At 39.7% G+C, this 19509-nt stretch overlaps 1 protein-coding gene across 7 annotated transcripts; it reads left to right on the top strand.

Moving 5' to 3' along the window:
• Window positions 1-1610: 1610 nt before the first annotated feature.
• GZF1 (GDNF inducible zinc finger protein 1) lies at window positions 1611-17386 on the top strand. 7 transcript variants are annotated; one of them, XM_039329424.1, is made up of 7 exons: window positions 2050-2067; window positions 3463-3537; window positions 5007-6363; window positions 9959-10053; window positions 11708-11875; window positions 13074-13231; window positions 14053-17386. In XM_039329424.1, exons 3-7 carry the CDS (start codon window positions 5018-5020, stop codon window positions 14410-14412), a joined length of 2127 nt encoding a protein of 708 aa, XP_039185358.1. In that variant the 5' UTR covers window positions 2050-2067; window positions 3463-3537; window positions 5007-5017; the 3' UTR covers window positions 14413-17386. The 7 variants fall into 7 exon arrangements, with proteins under 7 accessions (XP_039185362.1, XP_039185361.1, XP_039185356.1 ...); XM_039329428.1 differs by lacking the exons at window positions 2050-2067; window positions 3463-3537 and adding an exon at window positions 1611-1629; XM_039329427.1 differs by lacking the exons at window positions 2050-2067; window positions 3463-3537 and adding an exon at window positions 1669-1845.
• The last annotated feature ends 2123 nt before the right edge of the window (window positions 17387-19509 follow it).

Below are 19509 nucleotides of genomic sequence, written 5' to 3'. Positions count from 1 at the left end.
ATGGAGGCAGAGGCAAGGGGGAGGGGAGGAATTGCCGCCACCCACATCTCCTGCGATTCAAAGGTGAAGCATCGCTCCCTGTTTTAAGCTCCACCTTTCACTGGTGTTTTGGAGCTATCCTGTTGCATTGGCAATGAGTGTTGCTACCGCTAGGTTTCAGTGACCATGGATTCTTCCTTCCTGCCGGGTTGTTGGAAACTCTGCTCCTTCCTTCCTGCCACTACACAGTGAACGCTGGTCCCCACTTTCTGACCGTCCTGCATCACCCCATGTCTCCCTTCCTTTGTATGAACAAAGTATCAGCACAGTCAAAAGTGAAATCAAGTCTGAAATTCCCTCCAAAGAGTTACAATATTACAAATTTAAATTTTGCAGCCCAGTGCTATGCAATCAGTTACTCTTCCCAACAGAACAGATTGACCAGCTTTCTAACAGAATGCTCAACCCCACCCCCAACCCCAGTCTAACCGGCAGGGGAACCTTGGTTCTCACAGGACAAAGAATTGTTTAGGTTGGCAGAAATTCCCCATTCCCCCCTCCCATTCTTGTGACAACCAAGAATGAGCAACATGGCTGCAGCCAGTTTCGTTGTAGAGTTGACACTTTGCTCTTCTGCCTTAAAATACAGAGCAGACATATTTTTCTCCTGATTAGCTGAGGAGAGCTATGGTTTTTATAAGAAGTTTATTTCTTTGTGACTTAGCAGAGATACCCATATGTTAACAAAACACAATTCACCCAATATGCAATTAATGCCTTATGTTGTCTGGTTTACCCTGTGATGTTGCAATGCCAAACCATCCATTCACATTGTAGCCTAGCCAAGTTGTTGAGTGAATTCAACTATTATTTTAAACCAGGTTTTACAATTACTGTGCTTGGAATGGTCAGCGGTATAAGGAAACCAGGCTGCCAAAAAACAGGTGGCTAGACACCATCAAAGGCAACACCAGCTGGCATTACAAACCATAAAACAACTGAAAGAAGCCACACAAGATGGGAAAATGTGGAGAGCTGACCCATAGAATCACTGAAAACGGGACATGATTGAAAGAATATCGATACCATCCTCCTCCTCCTCTTCCTCCTCCGTAGTCTCAGTGGAACATGGGCAAGCCAGATGCTGTTGCCTTATTTTTGGAAGATTGTGTGCCCACTGTGAAAATGGGCTAGAGTGAGACTGTTTACATAAGCAGCAAAATCAGGTAACTTTTTCTCGTTGAACCTGCTAGTACGGTACACTCGCACGCATCCAGCCAATAGTTGTGAAACGCCTTGCAAAACAGTCAGCTGGGATTAGTTCAGGGGCAGGCAACCTTGGCTCTTTTATGACTCTGGACTTCAACTCCCAGAACTCCTGAGCCAGCCATGCTGGTTCAGGAATTCTGAGAGTTGAAGTCTACGAGTCATAAAAGAGCCAAGGTTGCCTACCCCTGGACTAGTGAGCTGTGGTAAGATCTGCTGTCCTTCAAACCAGCATTTGACACCCGGCGACTACCTGGACTATTCCCCGCAGCTTTCTTGGCAAGTTTTTTTTTTTTTAAGGAAGTAAAATGCCATTGTCTACTTCTTAGGGCTGAGAGAAAAGGACTGGCCCAAGATCACCCAACTGGCATTTTTACAGTTAAAGTAAGTGGGCAGACTTTGGATCGGTATACGGCTTCTTGTATTGTGGGAATCCAAAAGCGGGGCTAACCAAGCGAATAAGACAGTCGAGCAATCTCAAACATCGCGAGAAAAACGCTCGAGAAAGAGATTCGACAACCGGGACTTTTGCTAAGCACGAAGAGGCTCGCCTTTCCTAGTCCTAGATGTTTCTATGGTGAAAGGCCTTTCTCTGTTAAGGTAGGACAATAGAGCGACCACCCCGCTCCATAGGAGCACGGCGGAAGTCCTAATGAAATCTGACTCCTCCCCCTCCCGCCTTCTCCTGGCAACGAACGCCATAGGTGCGCTGTGACGTCATCGGGAGGAAGGGGCGGAGGGACAGCCGTTACCGGATGTGGGAGCGTGACGGGAGGGGAGGGGCCATCCTGCCCCGAGGCTGCCCAGCTGCGGGGCTGCCCGGTGAGTAGGATGAGGGGGGGGGCGGGAGTCGAATTGGGAGGGGCATGGCCGGTCTGTAGCGCTTCGATGGCAGGTCGGCCGGAGTGAGGGGGGGCGGCTGAAGAAGTAGGCCTGCCCTTAGGAAGGGGGGGATGGTGGTGGAGGAAACGAAGCGAGACAAAGTGGTGCCACTATTGTTTTCATTCTCCTTCTCCCTGGGGGGGGGGAGGTTTGTGGGTCTCCTCCAGAAAAAATCGCGGTGCGGAACTGAGGACGACAAGGAAAGCGCCGTCCTTTCCCAAAGAGGACTGTGTGTGGCCGTGAGCTGGCAATGGATTCGTAGCTTAGCTCAGTAAAGATGGGGAGTAATTCATGCGTAACGTCAATGCGCTGGACAAAAAAAAAAAAAAAAAAAAGCAGATCTCTTTAAAACAGCCTTAGTGTCTCCCAAGTGGGTTTCTGACCATTTCCAGTTCTCCTTCGCCGTTGGTGGTGCTACTTAGGGTGAAATAGGACTTGTAGTCCCATATCTGTTGGGGGGCATCGAGTTAGAACAGGCTAATTAAAATTTGTACAGTGTGGTCCGGGAGGGCAGCAGACAAAATGAGAGGAAATCGAGTGAAGTTCAGCTGAGAGAAAAGTGTGTATGTGTGTGTATACACACGCACACATTATATTTATTTATTTATTTATTTATGAGACTTATATACCGCTTTAAGTGCAAGCACTCTCTAAGCCAGCGGTTCTCAACCTATGGGTCGCGACCCCATTTGGGGTCGATCGACTATTTTTCGGGGGTCGCCAAAGAAGGCGATCCGCCATTTTCTCCCCTCAGGGGGCGGCGCCGCGCATGCGCAGAACGTTTGTGTGACGGGGGTTGCCGTCACACAAACGTTGAGAACCGCTGCTCTAAGCGGTGTACACCAGTAAGCAATGTATATATATATTTACATTGCCCCCAACAATCTGGGTCCTCATTTTACCTACCTCGGAAGGATGGAAGGCTGAGTCAACCTTGAGCCGGTGAGATTTGAACTGCTGACCCGCTGAACACAGTCAGCTAAAGTGGCCTGCAGTACTGCACTCTACGACAATAAGAATTCTAAGCCGTTTGTGTTTAAAATGGCTTTGAACTAGAAGTTGGAGATCATTAAAAAAATGCTCATTTGATACTTTTGTAATAAGCTCTGGGCAGATTTGTTAGCAAAAAAAAAAAAAAAGTGCCAAACAGCTGCGCTTGGAGTTGGGAGAGTGAAATTGCTTGATTGTTTTGATAAAACTTGGCTGCTTCTTGTCTCTCAGTGAATAAAACTGGGGGGGGGGGGAACCAGATGCCTATGTGCCTTTTTCTGTCAGATCTTCTGAACCCCTGTATATATCTTTTCACATATTTCATTTCACTTGTATTTGCCTAAGCTGGATGAACAACTCAAGCCTTGCATCAGGGTCATAAGGAAAACTGAAGTTTGAGACACACAAAGCCTATAAAAGGTAGATTGCGACAAAGAGATTCAAAGCCTGAGTGTCAGAATTAAAAAAAGTGTGAATTATTTTATTTAGAAGTAAATATATAGAAGTAAATAAATATATGCTTAGAAGGAAATAAATACATGTTAGAAAATAATAGAGGTGGGTGCTTTTTACCCTCCCCAGTCAGAAAAGATTTCAGAACAGCTTATATAGGCTTAGGTTAGTTTATAATATAAATGAGATCATGTGGAAAGGAAAAAAGGTGAGGAAAACAAGCAAGTGTGGACTCCAGTCCTTGAACTGAGTTTGCATGATACCATAAGCCCATGGCTATCGGATGGGCAGGTTATCCAAAGTCACTATGGATCAAACTCTGGCTAAAGCACTAATTTGTTGTAGGTTTACTTACCTTAGCTATAGGTCTGTGTATCATCTCAATCCAGGTTGAATGGTTAACTGTGATTAACTCTTCTTTCCAACTTCCAAATTAAGAGATCTGAGATGTGAATGTTAAAACAGTTCAGGAAGACTGTCAAGATGGAGAGAAGTGGATGGATGGGCTGTGTACATCAGTGAATTGAAAATTATAAGAAAGCTGTATATGGAAAGCGCAGAATGTTGTGTTATTTTAAATAAAATAAGCATTTAACAGGACTTTCGGTGAGGCTAAGAAGAAGGGAAAGGATGTCAATGAACTTCAGTTAGTTGAGCTTTGCTTCAAAGAGGCCATGAACCCTACCTCCCAACCCCAGATTCTTGTATCATTAGTGATCTAAGCAGTTTTGTCTCTCGTTGCAAGTATTTAATTAATAAATGTGTTGTCTACATATTTTTTTTTATCCTTCCTGTTGTAGGTATATGTGAATGAAAAAACTCAGATTTCTTGGGGTGCCATCCTACTCAGGAATGCTTTTTTAATCTCTTTTTCTGCTCTGAGCTTCTAGTGGCAGAAAAGCATGACGGCACTGTAAAATAAAGTCCAATAGAAAATAACTTTTCCTCTCTTGCTGTTTATATAGGTAGTCCTCATTTAGGCCGTCTCATTTAGCAGCCATTCATAGTTACACCAGTGATGTAAAAGTAACTTTAAGTCCATTTCCTGCAATTAAGACCTTTACAGGTCTGTAAAGCAAAGGAAAACTGAAGTAAGATTATAAGCAGAGTTGCAGTTTTACTTAGTGATCAATTTGCTTAATGATTTGAGTTGCTGCTCCCAATTATGACTGCTAAACAAGGACTACTTGTATATTCCAAGCAACTTAGGGAAATACAGTTGCAAATCACAGGCAGCTTATCTTATTTTAAACTTAATGTAAGCTCCTATTACAAAGGAAATTGTTATACCATTCATTGATTGGAAGGGTCATAGCTGGATTTTGTAGATTTTACAGATTTATTTCCTTCTTCCAATTAGTTAGAAGAACATTACTTTGGGGGTCTTTAATTTTATTTCTGGGGCAGACTATTAACATATAATAATGTATTTTTAGAAAGGAAGAAGATGGAAAGTAATGCTGTCCTTCTGGAATCCAAATCCTCACCAATCAACCTTCTGAACGAAATGCACCAGCTGCGTCTCCTAGGCCACCTTTGTGATGTCACCGTGAGTGTAGAATACCAAGGTGTCCGAGCCGAGTTTGTTGCTCACAAAGCTGTGCTGGCTGCCACAAGCAAGTTCTTTAAGGAGGTCTTCCTTAATGAAAAAGGCATGGATGGACCAAGGACTAATGTGTTACTGAATGAAGTCCAGGTAGCAGACTTTGCCTCTTTTCTGGAGTTTGTTTATACTGCCCGGGTAGAGGTGGAAGAAGATCGGGTACAGCGCATGCTGGAAGTGGCTGAGAAGCTGAAATGCTTAGACTTGTCAGAGACCTGCTTTCGGCTAAAAAAGCAAATGCTTGAATCGGTATTGCTGGAGCTGCAAAATTTCTCAGAGTCGCAGGATACCGATGAGGATGGTGGGGCCCGTCCTAGCACTTTAACCGAGCCCAAAACAGTCACTGAACCACCAGGCGACGGCGTGGATTATTTTGCAAGTTCTGCCCTCAGAAGACCCAGGACTGGATCGGACGTCGAGTCCCCCACCCTGAAATTAAAGGAAAAATTGGGCAAAAAAAGAGAGGCCCTGAAGGCCCCCTGTGCCAAAATCAGGCGGGCGAGTGGCAGATTGGCCGGCAGAAAAGTCTTTGTGGAGATACCCAAGAAGAAGTACACTAGGCGCCTGCGAGAGCAGCAGAAGTTTGCCGAAGCTGTCGAGGAAGAGAGCCGGCTTTCCGAAGACCAAGGCACCCGTGAAAAGGACGGGGAGGAGTTGAGAGACCAAGCGGTGAACAGCGTGAAACTAGAGGAGAAAGGGTTTGATGGTGCTGAGGACCACCGGGAAGAAAACCTGACTAAATTGGAGGAGGATAAAAAGAACCGCAGTGGCAACTTTACTTGCAGTACTTGTGAGCGAGAATTCCTCTATGAGAAGAGCTTTCTGAAACACATCAAGCAGAGCCATGGAATTGCAGCTGAAATCATTTACCGTTGCGAAACCTGCGGCCAGACTTTTGCCAACCGGTGCAACCTCAAAAGCCACCAGCGCCACGTCCACAGCAGCGAGCGCCACTTCCCATGCGAGCTCTGTGGTAAGAAGTTCAAGCGCAAGAAGGACGTCAAGCGGCACATTCTGCAGGTTCATGAGGGTGGTGGGGAGCGTCATCACTGCCTACAATGTGGAAAGGGTTTGAGCTCCAAAACGGCCCTGAGGCTTCATGAAAGGACACACACAGGCGACAAGCCTTATGGGTGCACAGAGTGTGAGGCTAAGTTTTCTCAGCCTTCGGCACTTAAAACACACATGAGGTATGAACAGATGGAATGGGCCTTGTAAGCTAAATCTCCGGGCGAAAAGCTAATGCCCTCCCTGAGGCAGTTTCTTCCTGGGCCAGAAAGTAAAAATAGGCTGGAGCTCCTCTCTGGCGGGGTTCAGCAATAGGCGTTTTTCCTTTGAAACGGCAGATCACAGCCATAATACTCTAAAATGCTCTTGAGCCACCATAATGCACGTTGGGATAAATGTGAGCCTTAGCTGAGCAACTAAACAAGAACATTTAGAGTCCTGATTATTAACCTGCTCACGTTGTGGGATTGACGACCACTTTCCAGTCACAGGCTGACGGTGGGGTAAAATACAGTACTGTGTAAAAGTGAAGAAAGAGAATTGTAGTAGGTTGTCACGTGTCTGAAAACCAGTTCATACCATTAAACCTCATCTAGGTAATAATTTGAAATACTGTCAGGAGGATTACAGTCTTCTCAGACAGCCTTCTCATTCTGGTGCTCTCCAGATGAGGTAGACTGGAACTGCCAGAAAGAACTACAGTTTCTTCACCCACTCGTTTTGACATGATTTTGGAGGTAATCGGTGGTGTTGGCAGTCAGTTTTACCCTATGAAACATTCAGAGAGCAGACTTCCTTTAGCTGGCTGTGTCCCAAGCAGATAGATTGTCTCAGTGGAAGTTGGAGGGTCCCGAATGAACATTTCTAATTACTTTTGGCTAGATTTATTTTCTTTCTGGAAAGAAATTTCTTAATGAAAAAAAGGCATGAAAAGAAATCAAGAGTATGTTTCTAATATTACTTAGAGGGAGTAGAAGTGACATTTCCTCGGTAAGACAAGAACTTGAAATTGGATTGTCTTTAAGACAGAGATATTTCTGCCTATGCTTGATTGTATAGTCCTTTCCAGTCATAGCCAGGCAAGTAACATAATACATAAAGGATATGCAAAACTTTCATCATATTTGGAGACTAGACTAAGCTGTCATTTAGCGTGGCATAAATGAACATAGCCTTTTTGGCTAGTCATAGTCCCTATCTAGCTACCTCTGCATTGATTGAGGAGAATTTCAGGATCTGTTTAGTACTGACTGATCCTGATTTATTGTTTTGCTCAAAACTGGGAATTATGGGTGAAGTCTAATTTCAAAACATTTCAGCTTCAAACCATTGGTTATGAATTTGACGAAGGTAATCATAATGCAAAGCACTTAGGTTTGAATGAAATAGGCAGCTGTGCTTACCTTATGGAATGGTTAGTCTGCAATTAGAGGTGGGTAGGGATGTTAGCAGTGGTGGGATTCAGATATGTGAACAACCGGTTCTCTGTGTGGATGCCGCTTCCGGAAGTCCATTCTGGGCAACAAAAAATTAGCCACCAATTCTGCCGAAGTGGTACGATCCGGCTGAATCCCACCACTGGATGTTAGGTGTGCTTAGGAGAAAGCTACGTGTACTTTGCTAAGCAAGGTTTTAGGACGATGTCTGAATGGCTTTTTCCATGGCTTCCTGGCTGGGATACGGTGACTAAGCACCTCAGCAAAGATGTATACACCAACTACTTTCAGATCTAGGAATACAGGTAATTCTCGACTTACAACCATTCATTTAGTGACTGTTTGAAGCTACAACGGCACTGAAAAAATGATTTACAATCATTTTTCACACTTAACGACCACCCCAACATGATCAAAATTTGGATACTTAGCAACTGGCAGTTATTTATGATGGTTAGCAACTGTCTGGCTTAGCAGCAGAAATTTTGGGCACAATTGTGGTCATAAATCGAAGACTACCTGTATATAGAAGGTGAGAACAAGGCAGATCTACTTGGTAACCTAAAGGGCAACATGAGTTTAGCCCTTATTATGTTGAGCTATAACTTCCATAATCCCCCAGCCAATACAATTGACATCCATGCCGATTAAGAATTATAGGACCTGAGGTCCAATACATCAGGGAGGCATAGCATTGGAGAAAGCTGCTTCAGAGATTGTTGTTTTTATGCTTCCAGGCAAACTGCTGCTGATCCTAGCCTGTGAATCATCTGAGATAAGAGTCTGCTTATTCTTGGAAATAGAGAAGAAATTTGGATATGTAAGGGTTGAATAAAAAATAAGCACCTCTGTAATCTTAGTGATTAATGTGAATATTTGAATAAATGAAACAGGGAAATCATCATTTACTACACACTGTTGCCAATGATGGACATGCTTCTTAAATCTGTCACAAAAAGATGGTTTCTTTGGCCTAGTTCTAATCATCTTTCCACCTCTTCATTTGAGTTAGAGAGATGCCTATGAAGCAATTCTTTCGATTATGGAAAAAGGTGGAAGTTGCATTATTCCAAGTCTGGACTATATTGCAGATGGGCTAATACAGTGAGATCAAGTTTTGTCATTGTCTCTTGGGTGGCACGTGGGTGAGGCCTAGGGGTTGATGACTACAGAGTTGCATCCCATATCTCCTTGTGTTTCCAAACTGTTTTAATTGGGGGTTTTTTTCAGGCATTTTGAGTCAATAGTGATGCTAGGTTCAAGGAAATTCACATAAATAAGACCACATAAGTAGACTGAAAAGCGGTAACTATATGTTTTCCTGACAAAGCCTATGGTTTGAATTTTTTTTTTTTCATTTCCTAAAGCAGATATGTGTGGTAAAATCTGATTACGAGGTTATAGAGACATTTTGGTCCTTCATGCTACTTGATTCAGGAATAAATTGTAATTTTAGGTGCAGAGTATGAAATATTGCCTGGACTCAAGAGAGGAGATGACTTATAATCCACATGTACTAGTATTTTTTATTGAAGGAGATCAAAATGCAATTGCTAGATAGCTTCTCTAGATGAATAATTTGTCTCAGCTTTTGAAAACTGAAACATTTGCAGTATTTGCTGTACTAAATGCAAAAGGACTTATTAATGGTTGAAAGGTAAGGCATTTTAGTTGTGATTTATTTCCCAAGTTAAATTTTAATCATATTTGTTCTTTTTTACTGCAGGTTAATTTAGATCACTGTTGCTTTTGATTTTAATAAAATAATATATTTTAACTAGACCGTTCTCCTGTCAGTTTTGAAATTTATTTTTGATTTCTCTCTTCTGAGGGGAGGTATCCCTAGACTTATGCCTAGTCTTTTATTCTCTGAATTTTGTTTAAAAGTCTTTTTTAATATGAAAGGTCATCTCACACTGCCATTCAACTGGGAAAGTATATATATAGAAGACATCTATGTATGTATTACCTGTTGGATTGGGCACATCATGCACAAGTGATCTGCTAGGTCAGGGGTAGGCACCCTTGGCTCTTTTATGACTCGTGGACTTCAATTCCCAGAATTCCTGAGCCAGCATGGTTCAGTTTGGAAACCTCTCCCTTTCCCCTCAGTATGACTGCCTCAGGAATTCTGGGAGTTGAAGTCCACGAGTCATAAAAGAGCCAAGGTTGCCTACCCCTGTGCTAGGTATTACATTTCCCAGTCAGTATTCGCATTCTGGACTTGAAATCTTAAGAGATCCCAGTAAATGCCATTGATTGTTATTTACTGGTTATGTCTCAGTGATGCTAAGGAGCAAGTATAATACTTGTCTTGATTTGTGTTCTTTTCTTATTTCAGAATCCACACAGGTGAAAAACCATTTGTTTGCAATGATTGTGGAGCAAGATTTACACAAAATCACATGCTTATATACCATAAAAGATGCCATACAGGTAGTAGGATAATACTGCATTTTACACTCCAGGTTTCTTTTTTTTTTCATTCAGTGGCTGATGTGTGCAATATATAATCTGTTCTGATGTATGTTATTGCTATATGTAGGAGCTGACGGGGTTAAGGTTAATGTTCTTGCAGATCAATGGCTATCAAATTTTATTCTTTGTCAATTTAAAATAAGTATCTGGTCCTCCTTAGTTTAGAAAAAATTGCTGTATACCTTTATTATGGATAGTCCAGTCTGTTCTCCAGAACTACGTGGCTCACAGCTATTATTGGAATCAATAGAAATTCAGTTTTCTACTTTCAAAAAGCAGATCAAATGATAAGAGTAGGTTGTTATTGTATCTTGTTAAGTTTTATGACTTGTTATTTAGAGATTTTACTGTTAGCAGTATCACCAAACCGTGAAATAATTACCTGTACTTTCCGGCGTATAAGACGACTTTTGCAAGAGGTAAAATTGGCGCCGAAGTAGGGGGTCATCTTATACGCCGAGTCGTCTTATACACCGGAAATTACGGTAGTTTCCGGCGTATAAGACGACTTTCTAGGCATGCGACTCAGCGCTGAAGACGGGGATCGTCTTATACGCCGGGTCGCCTTATACGCCGGAATATACAGTATTCTGTATAGACTAGCCAATAAGGATATCTTTTGTTCACATAAAATGTTATCCCACGGTTAACTGAATCCTAGTTCACTCAGTTAGCCCAGTTGGATAGATTTTTGTTTTACCTGAAACCATTAAAATCATATGGACAAGTTCCTAAATTATGCTAGCCTAAACCATAGTTGGCTAGTTCGTAGTTCATTGTATGATGTGAACACAGCCTAATTGTCTACCTTAGTAGCATTAATGAGATTCTGCTAAACCAACAAGAACAGGATAAGTTCCTTTTTTATATTAAAACTATGCACGGAAAAATGCTATTGGAAATGCTACAATGTATGATTGTGTTAAGAAGGGATATGTATTAGCGACTTTGCTATTCTTAATAACTCTGTAATCAAGCATATGTACAAACTGTCTCTCCATCCTCCTTAACTAACTGGCAAGTTGGTTCCAAGCCAGCTATAGGCCAGTGTTGCTGGAGCTTTAATTCAATCTCATGTTAATCTTAAGTCCTACAAAGGCTTTTTACTCTTAAAGTAAGAACTGTTTTGTAACCCTATTTTTATTTCATACTTTTAAAAATGTTAAGTATACAAACAGTTTTCATCCATCCATCATTAATTGTGGGATACTTTTGAGAGAAACCTTTTTGGTCATGTTAACTTTGTAGATGCCAGTATAAAATATTCAGGGAGAATTTGGTTTTCCATAACTATTTTTTTAACTTGGCCCTACTGGCTGGGCCCTTTTGTCAAACCCTTCTAGGTCACCAGCTGGGGGAAGCTGATGTAGCCTGACACCGTAGAGGCTAAACTGTTTTGAGGATGATGTGTCAGATGATGTACTTTGTGACATAAAGCTGTTTTCCAGGCCCCAAAGAATTTGTGCATAATGATGGTCATGGGAAGTTTCTTGTACAGACAAAGCAATGGATGGCCTTGTATGCAAACTCATGTTCATGTGTGTGGGTTGATCTTGGCGTGGGCAAAAACAGTCTTTCTGCCTTTTTTTCTTCCAATTCCTTTGTGCTCTAGGAGAGCGGCCTTTCATGTGTGAAACATGTGGGAAGAGCTTTGCTTCCAAAGAGTATTTGAAACACCATAATCGAATCCACACCGGATCTAAGCCCTTTAAATGTGAAGTTTGTTTCAGGACATTTGCGCAGAGGAATTCACTATATCAGCACATCAAAGTTCATACAGGTAGGAAAGTACAGAAGCAACTTAGGAAAATGTTTGGCTTTAAAAAAAAAATTGGGAAAATTTAAGTGTGTTCTTGCTAGGTGATGCCAATCTTCTTGCAGCCCTTAGTTTTATCAGATGATGGAAGCATTTTTTACAGTTTCTAGGTTTCCATAGTGCTGTCTGCCAGATCACCAGAGTGTCTTGTGTTTCAGGCTGAAATACTGAATTATACCATAGTGTCTTGGGTTTTTGCTCAGCCAGTCACAGTGATTTATAAACCATCGTTTGTGGCTTTATGAATCAGATTGCTGTAATCTCTTACTTTAAACAAACTGTAGCTGAGTTCAAACTGATTGTTAGAAATAATTGTTTCAAATCTAATATTTAAGATTGTTTGAATTTAACATATACGATCTAGAAACATACAGTATCTTCAGTAGCTTGGGATTCCAGATCTCATATTTTTTTACTCATTTGTTTTCTTGGGGTAGTGGTATTTAGTTTTAGAACTTCTGTAAAGAACAGATAATGTTTTAGGTTATTTATGCAGAAATATTGAAAATTCAAACGGTTTCACAAACTTTTAAACACCACTGTAAATATTTCTTCATAATGTCTTTGAATCTAATTTTTATACTTTGAACTCTTCAGAAAATAATCTTGTTTTCCTCTACTTGATTGCTTTTGACTGAACTTCCTGTCCCTAAATTAAAATCTGTCTGCTTTTGTTCTTCAGGTTTTTTTTTTTTAATACGTACATCTATGAACCTGCTTCTCAGCTTCACTGATTATTGCTCCTTTTTTTAGCTTTAACAATTTGGAGTTGTTCGTGTTGGGTTTGCTTACCTGCAAATTCCCCAACTCCTGTTTAGCTTTCATATATTATTTCCTGAAATTCTGTTCTTCAGACCTTTAGGCCTTTTTCTCTTTAAAGTATATCAGAATCTATTTCATTGTATTCTAACTGCATTATAGCTAATGTTCTTTGCATCTTTTGAAAAGAATCTCCCGATTAATCTTCAGGAAATCAAGCCTAATTTTTTTCTATAATCTCCAATTGGTAACATTTTGTTTTTGCTTTCAGTTAGAGTGTAAATATGTTGAGTAGCACAGCAACCTCAGCAAGGTGGCAGTGTAGCCAAGGCTTTCAGTCAGATTGTTCCTGCATTTCATTGGCAAAACTTCACATGATTTCTGTAGGTGCTTTATCTTACAGGTGAGCGTCCATACTGCTGTGATCAGTGTGGCAAGCAATTCACTCAACTCAACGCACTGCAACGCCATCATCGGATCCACACAGGGGAGAAGCCATTCATGTGCAATGCCTGTGGGCGGACATTCACCGACAAGTCTACTCTTCGGCGTCATACCTCAGTAAGGGAGAACGGGCACTTCCATGAAAATCACTTGTTGTGTACTTTCAGTTACATGTTAACTGTTGCAGTAAAAGATAGGAATGGTTACCTAGTAAGAATCCCACAATATGATATGATTGCCTCTTGGATACTGAGATTAGAAAGAGAACTTTTCATGGATGAGCAGTTTATGTAGATGGAAAAAAAATGGGAACCTTTAACATATTAGCAGAGGATATTTCCATTCCTCTGGATGAAATACCTTCCTTATTGCTGGATTGTTGGGCTCCTGAGTGGTGACATCTGCCAGAACAGGCTTTTCAGAATATAGCGACAATTTTGACTTTTGTTTTGAAAATCCACAAAAACCCATTCCAGCACAATTAAGGAATGTGATATACAAAGGGCTTCAAATATAGAGCCTGATCTTTGCCATCAAAAAGCCCACAAGCTTTTCTTTGAAGGAGAAAATAATTTACACATAAATGAATGCACGGCAAGTTTAATACTTGAGATTATTTTTAGTTTGCTTGTAATGTTTCACACCTTCCCTTCACTTGGGGAACATTTTAATTGCCACTGTTCTCTGAATTCTAAATTTTCTTTGGAACAGACTTTGTTACATGAATATAAACCTCATAAAATTCTCCAAAATGTTCTGCTGTATTTGGGGGAATGAAAAAAGAACTGCTAGGTTAGCTACAACTTAATTAAGAATCTCCTCCATACTGCATCAGAGTGGGGTTGGTTTGTTACAGCTTCAGATTACAGAAAGTGCTGTAGAATCCAATGAGTACTAATGAGTGATTTAGTATGGGTAATTCCTTTTTTCTTTAATAGATTCATGATAAGAACACACCCTGGAAGTCTTTCCTTGTAGTTGTTGAAGGCACTTCTAAGAATGATGAGGATCACAAGACTGAACTTCCTGATGAAGAATACGATGGATCCCATCCCAAATTATCAGAAAAGCTGCTGTCATTCTCTGAAAATGGGCACTATCAAAGTTTGACGGCTGTTCAAGAAAGCATGACTGCCGTGCATGAAAATGGATCTTCCTCTGTAACAGACTGTAAATTGAGGCCTGCAGTGGGGTCCCAAGAAGCCCCCATAGCTACAGCTTTGCATGATCTGACAGTGTTGCACACACAGACAGACTCGCTTCAACCACCTCTTCACAACTTGGTGAACATGGAATAGGTCCACCAGTTGAGTGGAGAAGTTCAACAAGGGAAAAGTTACTTTATATTGTGTAAACTCTTGTAGTACAATGACCCGTAAAAAAGGTGCTGTTAGAGTCCTGTATTCTACCCAAATTAGTTGAATCCAAATGGATGAAGTCACTACTTAACCCATTTGTCAAAGAGAAAAGTATTCTCATGTTTTATCAGCGTAAAGTAGGGTCCAGATCACAATCAGTATAAAAGAAAATGGAGGTTCTGTTTGAGTCCGGATTTTTTTTTTCTTTACTTCTCAGCATTATATTCTGTCAGCTTCCTTTTTTTTTACATCTTATTTAACATTGTTTTTATATCGTATGCAGAAGAATGTGAAATACTGTAGCACAATCTCTCTCTCAGTCCAATACTTTGTGCAGTTTAATTTTTTTAAAAGAAATCTCAGATGGTAGGAAGTATCTAACAATGTTTTTGTACACAGCAGAATTTCTCTTCTGATGAAATTCAGGAAATTCACCATTTGAATCTAAATACATCCCTTGGGTGTTGCAACGAAATCCTGGGTTTCTCTTCCCTCACATAGCCCTTTTACACCTGTCAAAAATCTGCAGCTGATACTTTGGATATTCTCCAGAGTTGATGTCAACAATCACCACAGAGGGGAGAGAGAGGGAAAACTTTATTTGCCCCTACAATTTGTGTGTTGACCTGGCTTTGTAAAAGGAATGGAGCATCCTTACATTCATGTAATCAATATGACAGACTACATCTTGGGGGAGGGGGGGGGACTTTGAAACATTTTTTTTTAAACACACTGTAATTGCAGCTTTGTTGTAGGGCTAAATTCCCCCCTAGGTAAGCCTGCTAGCTCTCTCTCTCTTCAGTTCCTATTGATTTGTCCATATGATAGTGATCTCTACTACGGAGGTAAGGAACTGACGGTTTTCTAGAGATAATGCTAAGTTACAAATCATAGTGCCAACCAGCATTCTTATTAATGAGACTGAGAATTGTTATCTGACAACATCTAGAGCAGTGTTTCTCAACCTTGACAATTTTAAGGCATGTGGACTTCAACTCCCAGAATTCCACAGCCAGTAATGCTGGCTGTGGAATTCTGGGAGTTGAAGTCCACATGCCTTAAAATTGTCAAGGTTGAGAAACACTGATCTAGAGATTTATAGTTCCCCACCTCTGTTTTATAAATTCATCTTAATTGCATCTATTCAAGGGGTCTTCTTACTACTCTACGTTCTTTGCCCAGAATCTCTCTTTAGAAGGTAGTGCTTGTGATTCTTGGTCCTCGCCCCAGAAGTTTTTTCCCAGTTGCTGTTGTATTCTACTTACTGGAATTTGCATATGGAGAAGAGTGTTTTATATCTTGATGACTTTCATTGGCAAGATTCTCTTAGAACAGATTGCCTGAAGATATTAGAAATGTTTTTTTTTTCAAAGATGGTACATCTAGTTGGAGATAATTTATTGTAAATTACCTTGCTTTGCCCTATTATATTACTATTTTGGATTACGAAAGTTAAAGTCATCAGATTTCTGGCAGTGGCGCCTGAAATATTCTGGACGTAATTTTCCTGCTTTGGATTTATGATTGTATGGAACACTTCATCTCTTGTGGCAAATTTTAAACAATGCATTTTTTAACAATGTATTTTGACATTTTAAACAATGCAATAGAGAAATTTAGATAGGAAGAACCATTTGAAAACTTGTGGATTTTTAACAGATAAGAGTCACTCAATTATGTTTCAGTACTCATAATTCGGGAGACCATGCAGTGTAACCAAGATAAAATAGTTGCTCCAAAGGTGAAAGTTAAGTTTCCTATATCGTACAGGTTGTAGAAATGAAAACTTTTAACTCAAAAAGCATCAGTAATGTGCCTTTTTACTTTTAAAATCAGGAAATAAGTAGTGCCAAAGTCTATGTGAATCTGAAATTCCACCTATGTCCTGAATTTGCTAGTATTCTGGGTTTTAATTTTTATATTTAGAAACCATTCTTAGATCTAAAAGAACATCAACATGTTGAATGTTTCTTTCCAAATCATGCATATTACGGTAATCTTGGTGTTTTTCTACCCTTGGGGAACTAAGGTAAGTTAAAGAGTTGTAATTTCTATCATTCCCTATGCACTCCCAAATTTTCTTTGGAAGATTGTGGGAATCTTAAAGATGCAGCATCTTTAAGATAGATACAAAATGCAGAAGACAACAAAGTAGGGGGAATCCCATTTCAAAAGTGGAAATTCGCTCACGTGACATTGTCACACATGCAAGTGATGTGTGTTGGGTCCTGCACTCTTTATGACAAAAGAATGTGGTAAATTGGAGAGAGGCACAATTGTTTTATTTTAAGGGACAGAATTTTCACAGAAATCTTAGCATGCAAGATGTCATTTTTGTCAAGGCATTTGTGGATTCAGAGAATATGCTAGCTCCTTTTAGTCTGTTACTTTTCAAAGTTGATTTATTCCTGCATTGGAATTGGATATTGGTTGTATCCTTTGGTAAAGTTTTTGATTCGTTTAGTTGTGTATCCTCAAAATTTCCTCTTTCCTTACATTGAATTCAAAATCACTTTATAGAGAATAATAATTTAGGCCAACTTTGCTATATTAGCTTTTAAAATTTTTGCCCTAATATTTTATTTGTTCAGAAGGAAAAGCAATAAAAAGTTCCTAGATATAATTTTTTTAAGGTAAACTCTGTAGTAAGAGATTTATGTCATTCTGTTTTTATTTAATCTGGTAAAAGGAATGTTTTTAGAAATACTATCCAGAGGTTATATTTACATATTTATTTTGTATACCATGTGCGCCTTTTGACTTGCATTTTAATGACCAATTGCAATACATTTGTAGGATGTATTTCAGCCCTTAAGTACCAATAGATAGGGATCATTATTTTATACTGTATAAATGTGAAAGTAGGTGGACTTATATAAACTGATTGGCCTTATTAAAAAATTAAAGAAAACCATCTTTTTTGGAAGTTACTTATTTAGAGAAAGACATTACATTTGTTGGAAAATATCGTGATCCAGAAGGCTGAATTATGTGGAAATGTAATTTATATGCACTGTAAGCATTCATATTTGTCTTCAAAAGTAATGGAACTGCTTTCTACTACAGGATGTGTTTTCACAGCATGCTAAACCATAATGTGATTTCTTTGGTGTGAATTCAGCCACTTAGATCTTAAAGCAAAACCAGCCACTGTATTGCAAGGTACTGCTACACTGGAGAATTTTTAGTTTGTTATAATTAGAAAGGAACATAAAGAACCTAGTTCTACCTGCTAAATACTAATTTCTGTGCTGGAAGTGTAGAAATGGCATCTGTTCACATTGGTGTGCTATTTCATGCTAAATTAAGATCAGTTTCAGCAAAGGTAATTGAATAAACCACACAGTTGGCTGGATTTAGAATACTCTGAGGCTGCTCATGTTTAGTTTGCTTACTCATGGTTACTGATTAATTCATAAAGCACACTAAGCCAAAAGGTGCTACAACAAAGCCGTTACAGAACTGTGTTAGGAAAGGCTTTTCATTAATTCAAAATCTATAAAACTTGTGAAGAGAGAAAATGCAATTACAAATGTTGAATGCTTTAATTTAAAACTACTCACAAGTAACTCCTTTTTAGGGTCATAAATTGTTCAACTATTGAATATTTTTTTTCTATTTACCAAAATAATATGTTAGGCTTGGAATTAAAGGGCAAAATGTGATGTGGGGCTCACTTGGCATCTGCAGGAAATATCTTAAACCAAATACACTTTTTCTTAAGTTCATGTATCCTCTGCAAAGGGCAACCACGTGTATCTGGCGAAAATCCTGGCTGCATTATGTTTTTGGGATATATGCCATGTGCATGCTCCAAATTCAGTTTTGGCCTTCAAATCTGAACCTCTGCACAACTCTCAGAATTATTTGCTAATTGTATTACTAACAATATTGTACCAGCCTGACAATTTCTTATGAAGAGAAAAAAATACAGTATTAGTAAAAACACACCTTGCCTTCACGTGGGTAATAAACTGGTTTAATGACACTGCCAACAATAAGCAATGCAAACAGATGAAATCATCGGTATATTGAATTACAACTCCTTCAATTAAAGATGATACCAAGAACTCCAGTGGTTGCAACCTTACAGCTGTTCAGAGAGTGTAGTATTTTCCAGCTTTTAAGACAAAAATCCAAGAGAATGGACCAAGTGATGCCACTTCTATACCTCATGTTACAAACAAGCAATAATGAATTTGCTGTGTGTGTATCCAGGAAAATTTCAGATTTCTAAACTTTATTACCAATGTATTACTATGTTGTGACTAGTCTGTCAGTGACTGAATGTAAGCATGTCTATAATATCTCTTCAACACTGAATATTTCATTAACAGTGGATTTTTATTTGAAATATTTCCAAAACTTACCAGGTGAAGCTTTTTGTTGAAACCTAAAGCGATGGCCCTAAATATTGCTAACAGTGGCTCATATCTTATTACTGGCAGACAAAACATGCATGCATTAAATAACTGTCTTTAGCTTAAAATAAATGGCATTTGTTGTTTGGGAGGAGTGAGTCCAAGCAACTCAGCCACATATACACAAACGCTCAAAACAAGTGAGTGGCACACAAAGTGAGTGGCATTCTGGTGAAAAAAAAGTTCAAACTGCACAGTGTGGAGACGTTCTGTTCAGTAAACTGGAGAGTAATGCAAACTTGATTTTCTGCTCATATTGATCTTGGGAAACCAGAGCCATTTATTCCCAAAAGATGTCCTGCAGAACTCAAAGAGTCTGTTTTGCTTTCGAGTAAACATTTTCAGTTGATGAAATGACATAAAATGTAATTTTGTGTTAAGGTTGGGGCAGTCCAACATGCCCAATGATGTAGTTCCAACAAAGTAGAAGTGAAGGGATGCATTTGCATCTCTCTCTAAACTCATTCCTAGATGGCTCCCCCTCCCCCCTCCAGCCCAACTCTAATCGTATAATGCTTTTAGACCTTTCCAACTTAAAGGATTTCCAACACTGGAAACCACCCACCACAGATAGTGATAAGGAGAGAGCCTAATACTGGATTTGCTTTCCAAGCCA

This window comes from Crotalus tigris, unplaced genomic scaffold (assembly GCF_016545835.1).
Source record: "Crotalus tigris isolate CLP2741 ecotype Arizona unplaced genomic scaffold, ASM1654583v1 scf7180000024397.1630199, whole genome shotgun sequence".
Taxonomy (NCBI): Eukaryota; Metazoa; Chordata; class Lepidosauria; order Squamata; family Viperidae; genus Crotalus; species Crotalus tigris.
Note: the sequence above shows the minus strand (reverse complement) of the source record. Positions and strands in the feature narration are given on the sequence as shown.